Here is a 16,588-nt window from a genome sequence, read left to right on the forward strand (position 1 = left end):
GCGGGCTCAGTAGCCCTTTGGCTGGGCAAACTAATCACCGCGGCCCAATGACGACGAGACCCGATCATTCCCTTCCAGGACCCAGAAAGACGATCGAGGAGGAGCCCGAGGCGGCTTTATTGCTGTCGCCGCAAGCGTCGCTGCAGCAACAGCTCCTAGGCTCCACGGAGACACAAGCTCACCTCGGCTTTCCCCAGCGCCCGGCCCTCCGAGACGACACCTAACCACCATCGCCGCCCGCATCTGGACTTGCCTAGCGAGATACTTTGTACCCGAAGACTTGGAACCCGGGACCATCGAGGTCGCAGGGACCCAGGATCCTGAGAACATGGGAACCGGAGTCCCAGCCTCCGAGCAGACTAGCTGTGCCAAAGGGGATCCACAGGTTTATTACCCTAATAATGCTGGAGGCACTGAGGCTGGGCAGGTTACAGACTGCGAGAGCCCTGAAGACAATCGACCCCAAAGTGAGCCGGGCTGCAGCAATCCGGAGGACTCTGGGCAACTGATGGCTTCTTATGAAGGCAAAGCTAAGGGCTACCAAGTGCCTCCCTTTGGCTGGCGCATCTGCCTGGCTCATGAGTTTGCAGAGAAGAGGAAACCCTTTAATGCCAACAACATCTCCCTAAGCAACTTGATAAAGCATCTGGGCATGGGCTTGCGGTGAGTAGATCCCAGTACCTTAGATTTCACTTTATCCCAGCACAAGATTTCCAGCAGAGGTGAGAAAGGGTGAGAAAACACGTGGGTGCCTTGTCCCAGTCGGGTGGCTCCCAACCCCAACATATTCTAAGCCTGTGGTTTTGGGGGAAGGTGAGACCGGGTCACATGTCTGTAACCCCCTTCCTCCCAGAAACTTGTCTTTCTAGTAGGAAAGAGCAGGAACATCTGGGCCTGCAGTCATCCTTTCCCATTTAGGCTCCATCTCACTCCTTTTCCAAAGACTTCACTTTGGCATTTGCTATACTTTGTAGCAAGGTGGGAAAGGGCAGTCTCTCTGCTATGGTACTGACACAATGTTGTTTTATTCCGGAGGCGGGAGTTCTCAACACTGATTCCCCTGAGTAACTGGGGAATTCTCTCTCCCTTATTGAAAAGGCACACCACATTACAGTCCCCAACGCCCATCAGTTTCTTTCAAGCTCCAGGGAGTGGGTGACAGCCTGCCTGCTCTCACCCTAAAGAGAGGGTGTGCTGTTTACTTTACTGAGATAGACAGTCCCTGATATAAAAAGCAAAGACCTCTGGCTAGAGAGGCACTGCCATAGTGTCCCCAGAGCTCTAAGTAATATAGTCTTCCAGAGTCTGCTCTGGTGCCCCTTCCCCCAAGGATTACAGACACCCCACGAGCTTATCCTGAGCTGTAGAACTCCTTTAGATCTTTACAGATCCCCACTGAGTTCAAAAGCTAGTGATGAGGAGCCAAGACCTATTAACAGAAACGGGTGGATATGAGGACAGAAAGCATCACCCTTAGGTCATTCTGAGTCAATCCACAAAGTAAACACAGCTGGAGATGGAGGAATAAAGGTTGGAGAACTCAGCCCTAACAGCCTCTAAAGTAGAGGCTTCCCTTTCAGTCAGTGCTGCAGGGCTGGGTTGGGAGCACATATACCTCGCCCCGGCCCTAAGCTGCCTGGGTATCTGGCTCCTCTGCTGGTTCCTGTGGGTGGTCTGTAGTAGAGAACAGTCATCCCTCCAGGCTACTTCAGAAACTGTCTCAGCCCAAATTTGACCCCCAAAGCCTCTGGGTCAAAATAAGATGTGAGGGCTAGAGTACTGAGAGAAGCAAATGGGATGCATGTGGTAGGACACCGAGGTCAAGAACAGGTAGGCCTTGTAGCCCCTCAGCCCCTAAGTATGAGCTGAGTCAGAGGCCTGAAGCTGTGCTCAGCCCCCTGGACCTTGGCTCCACATGCCAGGATAGGGTGGAGATCATTGACATGGGGTTTTCGAAATGGGATGAGGTCCTGCATTGAGGAGAAAGCAGGGGTGAAACAAGGAACAATTGTGAATGATAAGTTTTAAATTGGGGCTGAAATTAGGGAGAAGGCCAAATGGGTCAGGAATGGCCAGCTGCTAAATTAAGGGAATGAGAGGTGAGCCCTAAGAAGCGACCAGACTGGAGGTACACTGATCAGGAGTTCTCTTGGCCTCATTGTGCTAAGAACTCAGTTTTGATTGCTCTCCCTTCCAGCCTGAGTCCATTCATTCAATAAGTATTTACTGAGTGCTTGTTCTATGCCAGATTCTCTTTTGTTATACCTACCTTCAGATCTTGCATTTCTCCCTCACTGCCCTAATCCCTGCTGCACCCTCCCTCCGCTAGTTTCAAAGTCCAGTTTCCCCTAAGCGGGAGAGAAGACCTGCTTTTCCATCATCTCATCCTTTGTCTTCCCTCCTTACCTGCCCCCCCCCACGTACCCTCCCTATTCTCTAATCATATTTTTGCTCCTCTTCATGTTCATCTGTGTAGTGCCCCACTGTTTGTACATTCACTGGTAAATTCGGCAAATAATTTACTGACAGCAGACCATGTGCCCTGCCCTGTGCTTGAAGCTGTGGGTAATAATCAACTAGTCTTTGTCACTATCCCTTTCCCCAAGGAATTTAAAAGTATATCAGACTCATGTGAGGAACACTGAAAGAACAAGACAGCATCTGATTGGGAGTTCAGATAGTGTATGTGCAAGTAACGATAATACCTGACGGTATACCCTATGGCTTTCCTATCTATTATGATACTTGCTCTTTCAACTATTCCATGAAATAAGTAAGGCAGGAGGCACCCCCATTTGTAGATGAGGAAACTGAGGCTCAGTGGAGTTCTTTACCCAATTACATGGTTACCAGTGGTATGCTTGAACAATAAGTATAAAACGGCTGTCTAGGGAGGAGAATAGAATTGGGAGAGTCTGGTGGGACAAGGGTTGCTTAGTGATGACCCACTCTGAGTGGGAATCTGTAGGATTTAAGATTAGAAGAGAGGCTGAAACCCGATATCAGAGCCTTTAATCCCAAACAGAACTATTTGCTTATTGGATACAGAGCTATGACAAGACCAGGAAAAGGTAGGGATTTTTAGGCTTTACTAGGATACTATGAGAGAGCAAACTCAGAAAGCTTACCATTTAAATGCTAAACTTTTGAAAAAGACTTAAAAGGATATGCCCCAAAGTGTAAACACTGGTGGTCTATGGGGGGGATTTTTTCCTCTTCCATTTAGTATATTCTACAAATTTTCATCTTTCACAATCAGGAAGAAAAATAATCACTTTAAAAAGAAGAAAGTGTGGGGCAGGGTTGTGGGATCCAGCCCCACGTTGGGCTCTGTGCTGAGTATAGAGCCTGCTTCGGATTCTCTCTGCCCCTCCCTCTCTACCCTCTAAAAGAAAAAAAAGGAAGAAGAAGAAGAAGAAAGTTATCCCAGCAGACTGTTCCCATTGGGGGTGAGGGGTGTGGTTGGGGAAATAAAACTAGTCCTCTCAGCACCTCAAGCAAAGCTCCTGGGCTAAACCCAAGCTGGCGTAGTGGAGTTAGAGGTGATGCATGGTCAGAAAGCCCCTGAGGAGACTAAAGAGGAGAAACAAAGATAGTCCCATGCTTGTGAGCTGGGGTGACAAGGAAGAGGAGGGGACCTTGAACTGTAGAGAAGTGGAAAGGAGGAGAGATTTGGAAGTGAAGGGAATGGGTCCTTAGTGGACATGTAACCGGAAGTTACAACTAGGTGTCCAGAGAGAGGCAGCCCAGGAGGTACCGCCCACTGCCCCTTCCACTCACATTGCCTCTTGCTCCTCAGGTACCTGCAGTGGTGGTACCGGAAGACCCAGGTGGAGAAGAAGACACCTTTCATTGACCTCATCAACTGTGTACCCTTGAGACAGATCTATGGTGAGTCTACCCCAGCTCTGCTCTGCACAGAGAGGGCCCAGCCTCTGCAAGAGGCTTCCAGCTTATGCAAGTTGCACTACCCTTTTCCGTTTTTTTTCCTCCAGCTTTATTGAGCTATACTTGACACAAAACACAGTGTAAGTTTAAAGTATATAATGTATTGTTCTGCTATCCCCATGGTTTTTAGAAGAACTCATCTTTATAGTCTAGAAAGTGAGGAATGGGCTTCTTTTCCTCTTCCCATGTCCCACTAACAATCCTGATTCTATCTCTAGGTTGTCCTTTGGGTGGCATCGGGGGAGGCACTATCACCCGAGGTTGGAGAGGCCAGTTTTGTCGTTGGCAGCTTAATCCTGGAATGTACCAGCACCAGACAGTCATCGCTGACCAAGTAAGAACCAGGAGGTGAAGGAGAGTCCAGGATAGTACCCCAGACCAGGAAAGGCCTCTTGGCCAGCATAGGATGCGGAAGTCAGTTGTGTACCTGTGCCCATGATTCAGTCCAATAAAGTATTTTCACGATGCTTCCCATGTGCCCACCCTTGTGCTCGGATATACTAGGAATGAGATACTCCCAGAGCACATGTTTCTTAAAAGAGTAAACAGCCCCAGCACCCTCATGCCCTCTATTTCTCTAGTAAATGCCTCCTACCTACTTTGCTGCCCCCCACTAGCTCAGCTAGTCCCCAGCAGAGAATTTCCAAATCCCTTAACCTGGTTAAAAGAACGTTCAGTAGGACCAGAAGGGGAAACAAACCCAAAAGACTATAAATGCATGGGGGAAAAGACATGTAGAGTGCCCACTGTTCACCCTGCTTTGCTAGCCTTCAGCTAGAGGTCAACTCCTCCTCTGGTGGCCTCCCTGGCTGAGGGCCTGGGAAGCCCTCCTCTCCCAGGCATAGATCTCCCTTCTTCCCTTTTCTGAAGCTTCACTTCTTTTCTCTCTGTTCCTTCGTCACATCTGGGCCCTCCGTTGCCAGAGGCATGTGGTCTACCTTTCCTCATGTCTCTCCAGCAACCTCACGTGCAGAGTTGTCCACCACATTCCCATTTACTGTCTGAGGGGTGCTTCCAGCTTTCAGCTCATCTTCAAAAAAAAAAAATGACTAGCAGACCTTGAGTCCAATTAATGACAGTGCCCTTCCTAGTTCAGGTTTGCCAACCCTACCCAGTGCCCCAAGCTTCCTCTCTGGCTCATCCATTAGGTATCCTGAGGGGAAGTGCCTTCCGGAATCGTGACTCGAGTTAAAGTAATTATTGCATGCTTAACATGTGCTAGAGATTGTGCTACGCATTTTGTATGATATTTAATATTTAAAGACAGTCCTACAAGGTAAGTACCATTATTAAACCCATTTTATAGATAAGGAAACTGAGATCCAAAGAGATTTAGTAACATGCTAGAGGTCACATGGTTGGTAAATGGAAGCCCTGGGATTCAGAACCAGCTCTGTGGTTAAAAGCCCATAGTCTTAACCATTTCCAACAACATAAATTATTGTATACATACATTAAAATTGTCAGGCATACTTTGAAGAAAGGGAAGAAATGTTAACCCCTTATAGCCCCTGTACTCAAGAAGCTTAAATTTTGTTAGGGGAATCGGACTTTGAGAAAATGGAAACTGTGAGACCACGTAAGAACCAAAATGAGAGGGATAGATAGTACACTGAAAAAAAAGGGACACCGCTCTAGACTTTCCCCATTCTCTCCCTACACATGCCAACTCTGCTGGTATCTGATGTGGAGTCATAGTTGGAGAGGGGGACCTCAGTGAACTGGAGAGGGCCCTGCCTTCAAAGAACCCACAGAGCAGTCAGGGAGTCAGAATGTAAACAAAACCACTGTAACATGCTAAACCAGAAGGGTAGGGGGACACACAGGAGAATGACTCACTGCTTGCAAAGAGGAGATGGCATTTGACCTAGGCCTTGAAGGATGAGAGGTTTCATCAGATGGAAAATAAGCAGGAGCAAAGGCATGGAGGAGGAAATGTAGTTAGTGTGTTCAAGGAACAGTATTTGATATGGCCAGAATATAAGTGCTTGAACGGTAATGAGTCTGATGGGCAGGTAGAGGCTAGATCAAGAGGGGCCCTGAAAGCCAGGAAGAGTTTAGACTTTAGCCTGAGGGCCATGGGGAGTCACTGAAACATTATAAACACAGACTAACATGTCTTGATTGTACGAAAGATCCTCTGATACTAGATGGCAAGAGGCAGAGCATAAAAGCAGAAATGGTGAGGGGCTAAGACCACCATAGTAAGAAGAGAGGGGAAGCCTGGGAGAGGAGAGGAGGCAGGACTTGGGAGGGGAAGCCTGGGAGAGGAGAGGAGACCGGACTTGGTGGTGACTCACCACTTGGGGAGAGGTCTGGGGGATGAGTGAGGCTGTGGTGCAATGATAACCACTGCAGGCTCTGAAAGGGGACCGGAACCTAGTTTGAGGTGCCTGTGGTTGCCCCATCCAGCCTATCTGCCTTCTTGGTTTAGTTCACAGTGTGCTTGCGTCGGGAAGGGAAGACTGTGTACCAGCAAGTCCTGTCTGTGGAGCGCCCAAATGTCCTACGCAGCTGGAACTGGGGCCTGTGTGGGTACTTTGCATTCTACCACGCCCTCTATCCCCGAGCCTGGACTGTCTATCAGCTTCCTGGCCAGAATGTCACCCTCACCTGTCGCCAGATCACACCCATCTTGCCCCATGACTACCAGGTGAGGCTCCCACTATGTTTCCTCCATTGTCCTCCCTTCCCTGAGATCTGTCTCTGCTAGAAATTCCGTGATCTGTGAAAGACATCATGCTGGTTTTCCAGGACCTCCGCTCAGTTGGTAAGACAGCCTGCTGGAAATATGGGGAGATGCAAGTGGAAACAAAAGAGAGTCTATTGGGGGCAGGGGGTAAGATTTGAGCCAGGTCCTTGGTGCGGAGGAGTGGGGCCAGGAGGCACTACACTGGGACCATCTGAGTCTGATCTTTTGCTCCCAGGACAGCAGCCTGCCTGTAGGAGTCTTTGTGTGGGATGTGGAAAATGAAGGGGACGAAGCCCTGGATGTGTCCATCATGTTCTCCATGCGGAATGGACTAGGGGGTGGAGATGATGCCCCAGGGGGATTGTGGAATGAGCCCTTCTGTCTGGAGCGTGACGGGGAGACCGTACAGGGGCTGCTGCTGCATCATCCAACCCTTCCAAATCCCTACACCATGGCTGTGGCTGCACGACTCACGGTATGGAGGAGCCCGCCCTAGACCTTAGCCCACACACCCCTACCCTCAGCCTGGCTCCTGAGCCCACCCCATCCCACCAGGGTCTCTTCATTCCCTCATTTCCTGAATCCCATCCTCACTACAGCCCTTAAGGTACTAGAACTTGGAGGTGGGAATTACAATGGGAACGGGAGAGTTAGTCCAAAGCCAGCATACTTGTGGAGCCTCCCCTCAGAGACTTTGGCCCCTTAACAGGCGGATACCACGGTAACCCACATCACAGCCTTTGACCCTGACAGCACTGGGCAGCAGGTGTGGCAAGATCTACTTCAAGATGGACAGCTGGACTCCCCTGCTGGTGATGGGGGGTTTGATAGGGAGGTGGTGGGAAGAGAGGTTGTCCCTGTCTTGGGAGGAGGGGTGAGAGACCTGGTCATTATTCCCATAGTAGGCGTCCTTGGGTCTGAAGAGGATGCCTATGCCAATTTCTCTTGTGCTTCCCTCAGGCCAAAGCACCCCCTCACAGAAAGGAGTAGGCATCGCTGGGGCTGTGTGTGTTACGGGCAAGCTGCCGCCTCGAGGCCAGTGCCGCCTGGAGTTCTCACTGGCTTGGGATATGCCCAGAATCATGTTTGGAGCTAAGGGCCAGGTCTATTACAGGTGAAGGGATCAAGAGAATTCAGGGATCCAAGGTGCCAGAGCTCTGACCTGGAGCCTGAGTTCTCATTCCTCCCCTTTCTTTCCACGCCAGGCGGTACACAAGGTTCTTTGGTCGCGATGGTAATGCAGCTCCCGCCCTTAGCCACTATGCATTGTGCCGGTACACAGACTGGGAAGAGAAGATCTCAGCTTGGCAGAGCCCCGTATTGGACGACAGGTGCCAATGGGGCCTATCTCTTACCTTCTCCTGGGCACTCACACTCCAAATGGGACTCCGTGGTTCAGTCTCCACCCACCAGTCAGCAGAGTTGGGCTAGGATTCACTTGGTGCCCCCTACTCTGCAGAACTCCAAAATCCTTCCCTTCCTGGGAGGTCCACACTCATTAGAGCATTCCCTCCTCCTGACTCTCCAGATCCTTGCCTGCCTGGTACAAATCTGCGCTGTTCAACGAACTGTACTTCCTGGCTGATGGAGGCACAGTATGGCTGGAGGTTCCAGAGGACTCCCTACCAGAGGAGCTGGCGGGGAGCATGTGCCAGCTCCGCCCCATCCTCCGGGAGTATGGTCGATTTGGCTACCTTGAAGGTACAGGCTGCTGGTGGACTGCAATAGAGCAGGCCATATCCATGAGGCCAGTCAGTGCCCTACCAGAAGGCAGGATGGTAGGGTTTTGCCTACCTGAGGGGATTGCTTGGAATGAGGGGGTTAAGTGACAGTGCCCCATCCCTAGCTCAAGGATAAGCTAGGGAGCGGAACTGAAGGGGGAGCGGGAAATCTGGCAACACTGTGTCTCCCTCCTTCCTCCAGGCCAGGAATATCGCATGTACAATACATACGATGTCCACTTTTATGCTTCCTTCGCTCTCGTCATGCTCTGGCCCAAACTCGAGCTCAGCCTGCAGTATGACATGGGTATGGGTTCCTTGTATTCCCCTTCTGCCCTTTTAGCCCCCACACCCTGAAAATCTTTTTTGGTCCCTGAGATTGTCTCCTTCCTCCTTTCTACCCAACGCATCCACATGCTGCTTACTGGCTCCCCTCTAGCGTCACAAACACAGTTCTGTGCCCCACCTCAAGTCTGCCCGTTCCCTAACCACCCTCTCTACCCCTCATGTCTGCTCCGCCAGCTCTGGCCACACTCAGGGAGGACCTGACACGGCGACAATACCTGATGAGTGGGATAATGGCACCTGTGAAAAGGAGGAACGTCATCCCCCATGATATTGGGGACCCAGGTAAAAATCCCTCCGGCCCAACGTTTGCTTCCTTCCCTCAACTTTTGTACCCTCTACCTTACCCACCAATGCAAGTCAGTCAGGTTTCCTCCCTCCCACAGATGATGAGCCATGGCTCCGGATCAATGCGTATGTGGTCCACGATACCGCTGACTGGAAGGACCTAAACCTCAAGTTTGTGCTGCAGGTTTATCGAGACTATTACCTGACGGGTGACCAGAGCTTCCTGAGAGACATGTGGCCTGTGTGTCTGGTAAGACACGCATGTGCAGTGGTTAGCGTGCCAAGGGCATGACCGGTGTTTGGGGAGAACCTAGCTGGCTATTGTTGTCATTCCTTAGTATCTGTCTAGGTCTTCAGGATCTTGGTCTCTCTCTAGGCTGTGATGGAGTCCGAAATGAAGTTTGACAAGGACCAAGATGGACTCATTGAGAATGGAGGCTATGCAGACCAGACCTATGATGGATGGGTCACCACAGGCCCCAGGTTGGAGAGTAGGGATTTCTAGGGTACCTGAGGTGGGGAACTGGGCACCAACGAATTGTGGGCTCAAGGAAGAATGACGCATTGCTTGTTATATTGCATGGGAGAGGCTGGCAGGGCCAGTCTCACGCCCAAACCTGTGTCCTTGATCAGTGCTTACTGTGGAGGACTGTGGCTGGCAGCTGTGGCTGTGATGGTTCAGATGGCTGTTCTGTGTGGGGCACAGGATGTCCAGGATAAGTTTTCTTCCATCCTTAGACGAGGCCAAGAAGCCTATGAGAGACTGCTATGGAATGGTGAGTTGGAAGAGCCTAAGGAGACCTAAGGCAGCTATGGGGACACAAGAAGCCTTATTTTGTCTTCCTGTGCTCCAGGCCGCTATTACAACTATGATTGCAGCCCTCCGCCTCAGTCCTGTAGCATCATGTCTGACCAGTGTGCTGGCCAGTGGTTCCTGAGGGCCAGTGGTCTCGGAGAAGGAGACACTGAGGTGAGAAAGACTAGGAGGAGGAGCCAGAGAGAAGGTTGGTTTTTTTCTGGAGGTGGGAAACAAATTTAAGAAACTGTTTCTCTGCCTTTGGCCTTCTAGGTATTTCCTACCCCTCACGTGGTCTGTGCTCTCCAAACTATCTTCGAGTTCAACGTCCGGGCCTTTGCAGGAGGAGCCATGGGGGCTGTGAATGGGATGCAGCCCCATGGTGTCCCTGACAGATCCAGTGTCCAGTCTGATGAAGTCTGGGTGGGTGTGGTCTATGGGCTGGCAGCCACCATGATCCAGGAGGTAATGTACTCCCTTTCCATCTCTCCACCATCCGTACCTTGGGCTGGCAAACCTCCTCAAGCCATCAAACCTCCGTAGGGCCTTACCCGTCTGGAAAGTCCCTCCCTTTTCCCTGGCGGCCTTCCATTTCCTGCCTTCAGGCTTCTGCCTGTGGGTCAAGTTTGTTTCTACCCCAAGCTGGGAACTCCCTGAGGTCAGAGACCTTACTATCTCCATCTGTCCAGCTGAAGTGGCTACTCCGGGATTGCCAAGCAATGTGACTGACATCTCTTCCTACAGGGCCTGACTTGGGAAGGCTTCCAGACAGCTGAAGGCTGCTACCGGACTGTGTGGGAACGCCTGGGCCTGGCCTTCCAGACCCCTGAAGCATACTGCCAGCAGCGGGTATTCCGCTCGCTGGCCTACATGCGGCCACTGAGCATCTGGGCCATGCAGTTGGCCCTGCAGCAGCAGCAGCATAAAAAGGCCTCCAGGCCAATAGCCGAACAGGGCACAGGACTAAGCACAGGGCCTAAACTTGGACCAAAGGAAGCCATGGCAAACCCAAAGTGAGCCCTCTGAACTGTGGGAGGGAGGCTTTAACAGCCCAGCCTCCAGCCTGGCCTTTCCTCTTCACTGCTCACCCCATCAATCTCCTGCAACCCTGAGCCACCAAGACAATCATGCCCCTTCCCTTCTCCCCACCAAATCGCGCCAGTAAAGAGGGGTTGAGGGTGACCCAAGCATCAGAATCACTTATTTATTTCTTTCCTCACCCAATCCCCTCACTGCATGAAAAGATCAAGGTCAGCTGACTCCCCCAGGCCTATTCATGGGGTGGTAGACATACATGGGTACAAATAAAAGACCCAGAAAGCCAGTTAAGTGTATGTGTTTGAACTCCCAGGCTTCCTGACAGGACAGAGAGGGGCTCAGGCTAGCCCTCTCCCATTCCTTTCATTTGGACACAGACTAGGAACCTCAGGCTCTGGCTTAGGCCCCCTAATATCTTCATATCTATCCTGAATATCTGCCCTGTAAGATAACAGATGGGGGGCTGTCGGCAGGGAGCCATTCCCCTTCTCTTGTGAAGTTTGCATGCAGGGGAAGGACCGGACCTGAGCAGGGGGACTCTGAGGAGGGGACAGGAAGCGGCAACGTCAAGGGAGGCTCAGCACCAGGAGCCTGAGGCATATGGTGGAGCAGGCAGCAAGAGTTGCCGAGAGCCTGGAGCTCCTGGTCTGAGCTGTCCTTTGGTACCTCTGACTGCAGGGCAGGCAGCTCCAGCTGGTGAGGGTCTTCACTGGAGACAGCACGAAGCTGGCGGGACAACACTAAAGAAACAAAGACTCCTCAAGGGCAGGCCGGACTTTCCCCCAGCCCTTCTTTAAAGGCATCCTCAAGCCTCTCACCTCCATGCTCAGCTGGCAGGCTCCCCCTTGTGTCAGAGGAGTACATAGCAGGTACGACGAGGAGACAGAAGGAAAAAAGTAGGACCTGGAGAACAGGGAAAAGCAAATGAAGGAGGGCTCTAGGTTGCACCCCTGTCCCTGCTGCCTAAGAGGATCTCGCCTTCCATCACCATCCTCACCAAGACACAGGTGCTGCTGCTGCTCGTTTTGTTGGATATCTGAATCACCATGGCCTGGAGTCTCCTCAGCTGATCCAGGAGGGACCTAGAAGAAGAGTGGGAAGAAAGCCATTGAGCAGCCCCAGGCCAGGCACCCTGAGATACAGTGAAACCCTCCTGTTAAGGCCACTCCTCCAGCTGTGCACCAAATTGTCCCTTTTGCTTTTTGTCCTATTTTGCAAATGACCCCTTCCTCTCTGTGGACAAAATGCCTGATCTTCCTCATTAAACACTTTTCTGGGGCATCTGGGTGGCTCAGCTGGTTGAGCGTCCAGCTCTTGGTTTTGGCTCAGGTCATGATCCCGGGGTCATGGGATCAAGTCCCATGTTGGGCTCCGCGCTGAGCATGGAGCCTGCTTAAGATTCTCTCTCCTTCTGCCTCTCTTCCGGGCTCACACTCTCTCTTTCTAAACCAAAAGAACACTTTAGACAAAAAAATAAGCACCTTGCTGTCCTGCCCTGACTGACAAACTCCTTTGCAGATACATTCAGTGGTTCTATGCTGCCTGATCAGCTCTGCACATAATCCTCACCAAGCAGTCTATGTTCTCTACCTTCTGGCTCAACTTCTCTATGTTAAGGTTCCAGCCAGACTAGACTAGGCTGTGTTCTTTCTGCTTAGATTGCTCCCTACCCCCACCCCAGAATCTTATCTACTATCCAATGTCATCTGCTTCACACGGTCTTTTTTTTTTTACTCTCTCCTTTCTCTTTTTGGATACTTATCCTTAGTTACTTGGATTTGTTTCCCGTTACTGTGAGCTTCTTGGAATCATCCACTTAAGGCCAAGCACCAGACCTTGCATGCAGGAGCTGCCCAGTGAGAAATCCAGTGTGGAGCCGGGGAAAAAGTATGACAGCATAAAACAGGAGGAAGAAGGGACTAATGTTAGAGAGATGCTTACAAATTCTGTTCCTCTAGGAGCTGTACTTTGTTCTGTAGCTCCAGATTCTGGGCTGTATATTTCAAGACCCTGGAGGAATAAAAGGATATGAGGACATGGCCGCTGCCCCCCCCCCACCCCCTTTGAAACCCAATACTTCCAACTACCTCTGTTCCCACCCCCTTGGTACCTCTCCCTTTTGTACCTGCTTTCTAAACCTCCCATGTACAGCTGTTTCTTCCTGCGGCTCTCTTGAGCAGACTTTTTATTTCTAATCTTCCTCCGCACTCGTGTCAGAATTTGTTCCTCCATCTAAAAGAAGACGGGGAAGAGAGGTCTCATCAGAGGAACATTGGACCAAGAGGTGGAAGACGACTAAGTTCCATCTTCTTTTCAATGCAGGAATCCCTTCTATAGCTTCCCTGGCCAGCAGGCACTTGGCTTCTGTCTGAACACCTCTGAACCCCGGGGTTAACCCTCACACAAGCCAGACCATTTTTAACAATTTTATTAATTTAAAAAAAGATCTTCCTTATCCTAAGCCAACATCTGCCTCTATAATTTCTGTCGATTGGACTTACCTAGTATCTACCTCCAAGACCATACAGGACAAACAGTGTTTAATGGTCTTAAGGCATTTACTATTTCTTCAAAATTAAAAATTTTGCAAAAATTTTAACTCATCAGGGGGGAGGAAGAAAAAAAAATTTTAACTCATCACCTCTCAGGATGGACTGCATCTTCTTAATATCCGTCAAACATACGAGTTCAAAACTAGACACTAAAATGTGCTCTAGTGGCATAGAGAAAAATGAGATGGTCACTGCCCTTTTAGAGGCAACAATTCCAGTGATAGAGCCTTCAAACCCCACTCACTTTCTTAGTCATCTCAAACTGGTAACTCTTCTTGTGCTTCTAAAAAATTAAAATTCTCAGGGCACCTAGGTGGCTCTGTTAGTTAAGCATCCAACCTTTGTTTTCAGCTCAGGTCATGATCTCATGGTTTGTGAGACAGAGCCCCACTGACAGTGCAGAGCCTACTTGGGATTCTCTCTCTCCCTTTCTCTCTGCCGCCCCCCCCCCCCCAAATAAGCAAACTTTAAACAAATTTATTTTAAGAAATTAAAATTCAACCTTTCTATCAACAAACGTTGATTTCACAACAGTACCATGATACTGTGCTTGTAAGCTGACACTCATTGCTTGAAACTTAAAACTTGGGATTTTACAACTATTCTTGCCATACTACTTTGTCCAGCCTTGAATTCTTGAAGAATTCTAAAACTTAATTCTACCATTCAGCTATCAGTGGATTACCCTGAAACCAGTGAAATCTAAGTGTCAGGGCCCCTTGCTTGCACAGTCCCTATACTAATGTTGCACTGATGATTTTGAATTATTCTCTCTTTAAGAGAACACCGATGGGGTGCCTGGGTGGCTTAGTCGGTTAAGCATCCGACTTTCGCTTGGGTCATGATCTCGCGGTTTGTGGGTTCGAGCCCCGCGTCGGGCTCTGTGCTGACTGCCAGCTCAGAGCCTGGAGCCTGTTTCCGAGTCTGTGTCTCCCTCTCTCTCTGACCCTCCCCTGCTCGCGCTCTCTCTCTCTCTCTCGTAGAAATAAATAAAAATATTAAAAAAAAAAAAAAAAGAGAACACCGAAGGGGACCTGGGTGGCTCAGCTGGTTAAGCATCTAACTTACACTCAGGTCACTGACCTCATGGTTTGAGTTAGAGCCCTGTGTCAGGCTCTCTGTAGAGCCTGCTTCAGATCCTCTGTCCTGGTTCTCACTCTCTCTCAAAGAAACTTAAAAAAAAAAAAAAGTGGGGGGGAGCTCCTGGGTGGTTCAGTCAAACATCTGACTTTGGTGCAGGTCATGATCTTGTGGGCCTCTGTGCCAACAGCTGGGCGCCTGGAGCCTGCTCTGGATTCTGTGTCTCCCTCTCTGCCCCTCCCCTGTTCACACTCTGTCTCTCTGCCTCAAAAATAAACTTTGAAAAAATTTTAAAACAGGGGCACTTGGGTGGCTCAGTTAATTGGGTGGCCAACTTCGGCTCAGGTCATGATCTCATGGTTCATGAGGTCGGGCCCCACATCGGGTTCTGTGCTGATAGCTCAGAGCCAGAGCCTGCTTCAGATTCTGTGTCTCCCTCTCTCTCTCTGCCCCTCCCCTGCTTGCACTCTCTCTCTCAAAAAAAGAAAAAGATAAGTAAAATAAAACATTTTAATATACAAAAGTAAAGAAAAAAAGAGAACACCAAAATTTGTGTAAGCCTCACAAAATCAGGATGTGGCTCTGCATCCACCATGTTAACGACATGTTCCGGCTTCCTATTAGCAACAAATTTGCTAAATTTTCTAATCTCAGTCCTTCCTGATATAAAATTAACAGAAACAGCCTACTTGGGACTCACAACCCACTTCTCCAGTCTTCACTCCACCAATGGGAGTCTTACCTTAGTAAGAGGAAGTGTCCCAGGCAGCGTAAGCCCCTCCTTCTCCAACAGCCTCTTCTCCTCATCTGTCAGTATCAATCTAGCACTCTCCTGTACCAGAAGGTAGGCAGCAGAGTTGCAAGTGGGTGTCAGAAAGGAATGTGCAATGTGGGCATAATCCCGAGGTAAATCAAGTCAAGTACCTGCTCTGCCGGCTCCTCCACATGCGGTGGAGTCGTATAAGGCCCCTCTTTTCCATACTTCTCACCATCTGCAAACGGGAAAATTCATAAAGAGTCAGGCCCACAAGTCCTCTCCTCCCCCCAAACTTCATTTATTTCAGACTCACCTACATCTATAGAGACATGTTGCTGTGGGAGAGAGTAGGTGTGATCATGGTGGACTAGACAGGAATCAGAGGAGCTGAGAACGTTCAATGATGCTGGGGGACTCAGCAGGGAGCTCAGGAAATCCTCTACCTCCCATGCATTCAGCGCCTGCATAGGGTTCAAAGGAACAAGCCTTGACCTATTACTACCCGCTGCCTCACTGACTTCCTCCTCCCAGCCTCCGACCCGCCCCGTGCCTCGCGGGCTCAGCCCCCACCCACCTCGGAAAGCGGCTGTTCTGCCCCCAAATCTCCGCTTTCTTCTAGCAGGAAGTCCAGCAGGTCTTGGTCACCCAACTCCAATGCCAGCTCCATACCGGATATCTACGGGAAGGACGGGCAGAAACACAAAAGCTCACCCCTCCACCTGTCCGCAACTCCGAACCCGTCGCTCTCAATCCACACAAGCAGCCCCCAAGACTCGATTCTCCGCAACTTCCAACACAACGGAAGTGATGGGCCTACCCCCGAGGCATTCCGGGATTTGGAGTTTCCTCTGACGCAGAAATGGCATAGAAGCTGTGCGCCACGTCCCGGGAGCTATGCAAATGGAGGGGGCGTCCCTGCTGTCTTCTCACACCCTCAGGGCGGGCATTCTGCGGAGCTGACTCCGCCTTGGCCCCAGGCTGAAAAAAGGAAGGGTTAGAAACTAAAAGGGAACTCAGGCGCAGTCGAACGTTTGGTCACGATTGCGCCGCACCCTTGCTTCCTGCCGGGGAGGGGCTGTCTGTCTTCGCCGGCTCCCGAGCATCGAGAGCTGGGGCCAGAGCAACTTCCTGCAAGCCCCGCAACCATAGAGCGCGGGCCCAGGGCGCCGCCCGCGGGTGGGGGACGTTCCGGGGACGGAAGTGGCCGCGAGAGTGTCGAAGGGAGGGCGAGGCCGGAGCCCGATTGCCACCGGGAGAACGAGCGGGTTAGCGGGCCGGCGGGCGGGGCACAAGCCGGGCAGCTCAGGTAGGCCAGACCGGACCGAGCCCGGGCCTCAGGGTGGGGCGGCGAGGCCAGGCCAGGGAAGCGAG

The 16,588-nt window shown here is 50.8% G+C and overlaps 3 protein-coding genes across 4 annotated transcripts in view; 2 read left to right on the forward strand and 1 right to left on the reverse strand.

Moving 5' to 3' along the window:
• Positions 1-40: 40 nt before the first annotated feature.
• GBA2 (glucosylceramidase beta 2) lies at positions 41-11,114 on the forward strand. The gene is made up of 17 exons (XM_077756220.1): positions 41-663; positions 3,800-3,891; positions 4,167-4,282; positions 6,383-6,601; positions 6,876-7,115; positions 7,350-7,452; positions 7,601-7,754; positions 7,846-7,971; positions 8,169-8,341; positions 8,564-8,668; positions 8,884-8,991; positions 9,093-9,244; positions 9,371-9,477; positions 9,628-9,770; positions 9,849-9,964; positions 10,064-10,255; positions 10,535-11,114. The coding sequence occupies exons 1-17, from the start codon at positions 329-331 to the stop codon at positions 10,805-10,807; spliced, it is 2,754 nt and encodes a 917-aa protein (XP_077612346.1). The 5' UTR covers positions 41-328; the 3' UTR covers positions 10,808-11,114.
• Positions 10,981-16,588, reverse strand: part of CREB3 (cAMP responsive element binding protein 3) — a 9,906-nt gene continuing 4,298 nt past the window's right edge. The window contains exons 2-10 of the mRNA XM_077756226.1: positions 15,792-15,893; positions 15,531-15,678; positions 15,385-15,452; positions 15,203-15,292; positions 12,954-13,060; positions 12,770-12,838; positions 11,826-11,910; positions 11,647-11,731; positions 10,981-11,568 (exon numbers count right to left, since the gene is read on the reverse strand). Of these exons, the coding sequence (XP_077612352.1) occupies positions 11,252-11,568; positions 11,647-11,731; positions 11,826-11,910; positions 12,770-12,838; positions 12,954-13,060; positions 15,203-15,292; positions 15,385-15,452; positions 15,531-15,678; positions 15,792-15,893 (1,071 nt within the window). The 3' untranslated portion in view covers positions 10,981-11,251. The remainder of the gene's footprint in view (positions 11,569-11,646; positions 11,732-11,825; positions 11,911-12,769; positions 12,839-12,953; positions 13,061-15,202; positions 15,293-15,384; positions 15,453-15,530; positions 15,679-15,791; positions 15,894-16,588) is intronic.
• Positions 16,259-16,588, forward strand: part of TLN1 (talin 1) — a 31,610-nt gene continuing 31,280 nt past the window's right edge. For both annotated transcript variants that reach the window (XM_077756211.1, XM_077756212.1), the window contains exon 1: positions 16,259-16,523. The gene's annotated coding sequence lies outside the window, so the exon portion shown is untranslated. The remainder of the gene's footprint in view (positions 16,524-16,588) is intronic.

Source organism: Crocuta crocuta, unplaced genomic scaffold, assembly GCF_008692635.1.
Source record: "Crocuta crocuta isolate KB4526 unplaced genomic scaffold, BGI_CrCroc_1.0 scaffold431, whole genome shotgun sequence".
NCBI classification, from domain to species: domain Eukaryota; kingdom Metazoa; phylum Chordata; class Mammalia; order Carnivora; family Hyaenidae; genus Crocuta; species Crocuta crocuta.

What these genes read in the sequence shown, in the direction of transcription:
- GBA2 (XM_077756220.1), top strand. Translation starts at nt 329, where the DNA reads ATGGGAACCGGAGTCCCAGCCTCCGAGCAGACTAGCTGTGCCAAAGGG. An exon ending in CCATGATATTGGGGACCCAG is followed by an intron (nt 8,992 to 9,092) that starts GTAAAAATCCCT and finishes TCCCTCCCACAG; the next exon opens with ATGATGAGCCATGGCTCCGG. An exon ending in TCGGAGAAGGAGACACTGAG is followed by an intron (nt 9,965 to 10,063) that starts GTGAGAAAGACT and finishes TTGGCCTTCTAG; the next exon opens with GTATTTCCTACCCCTCACGT.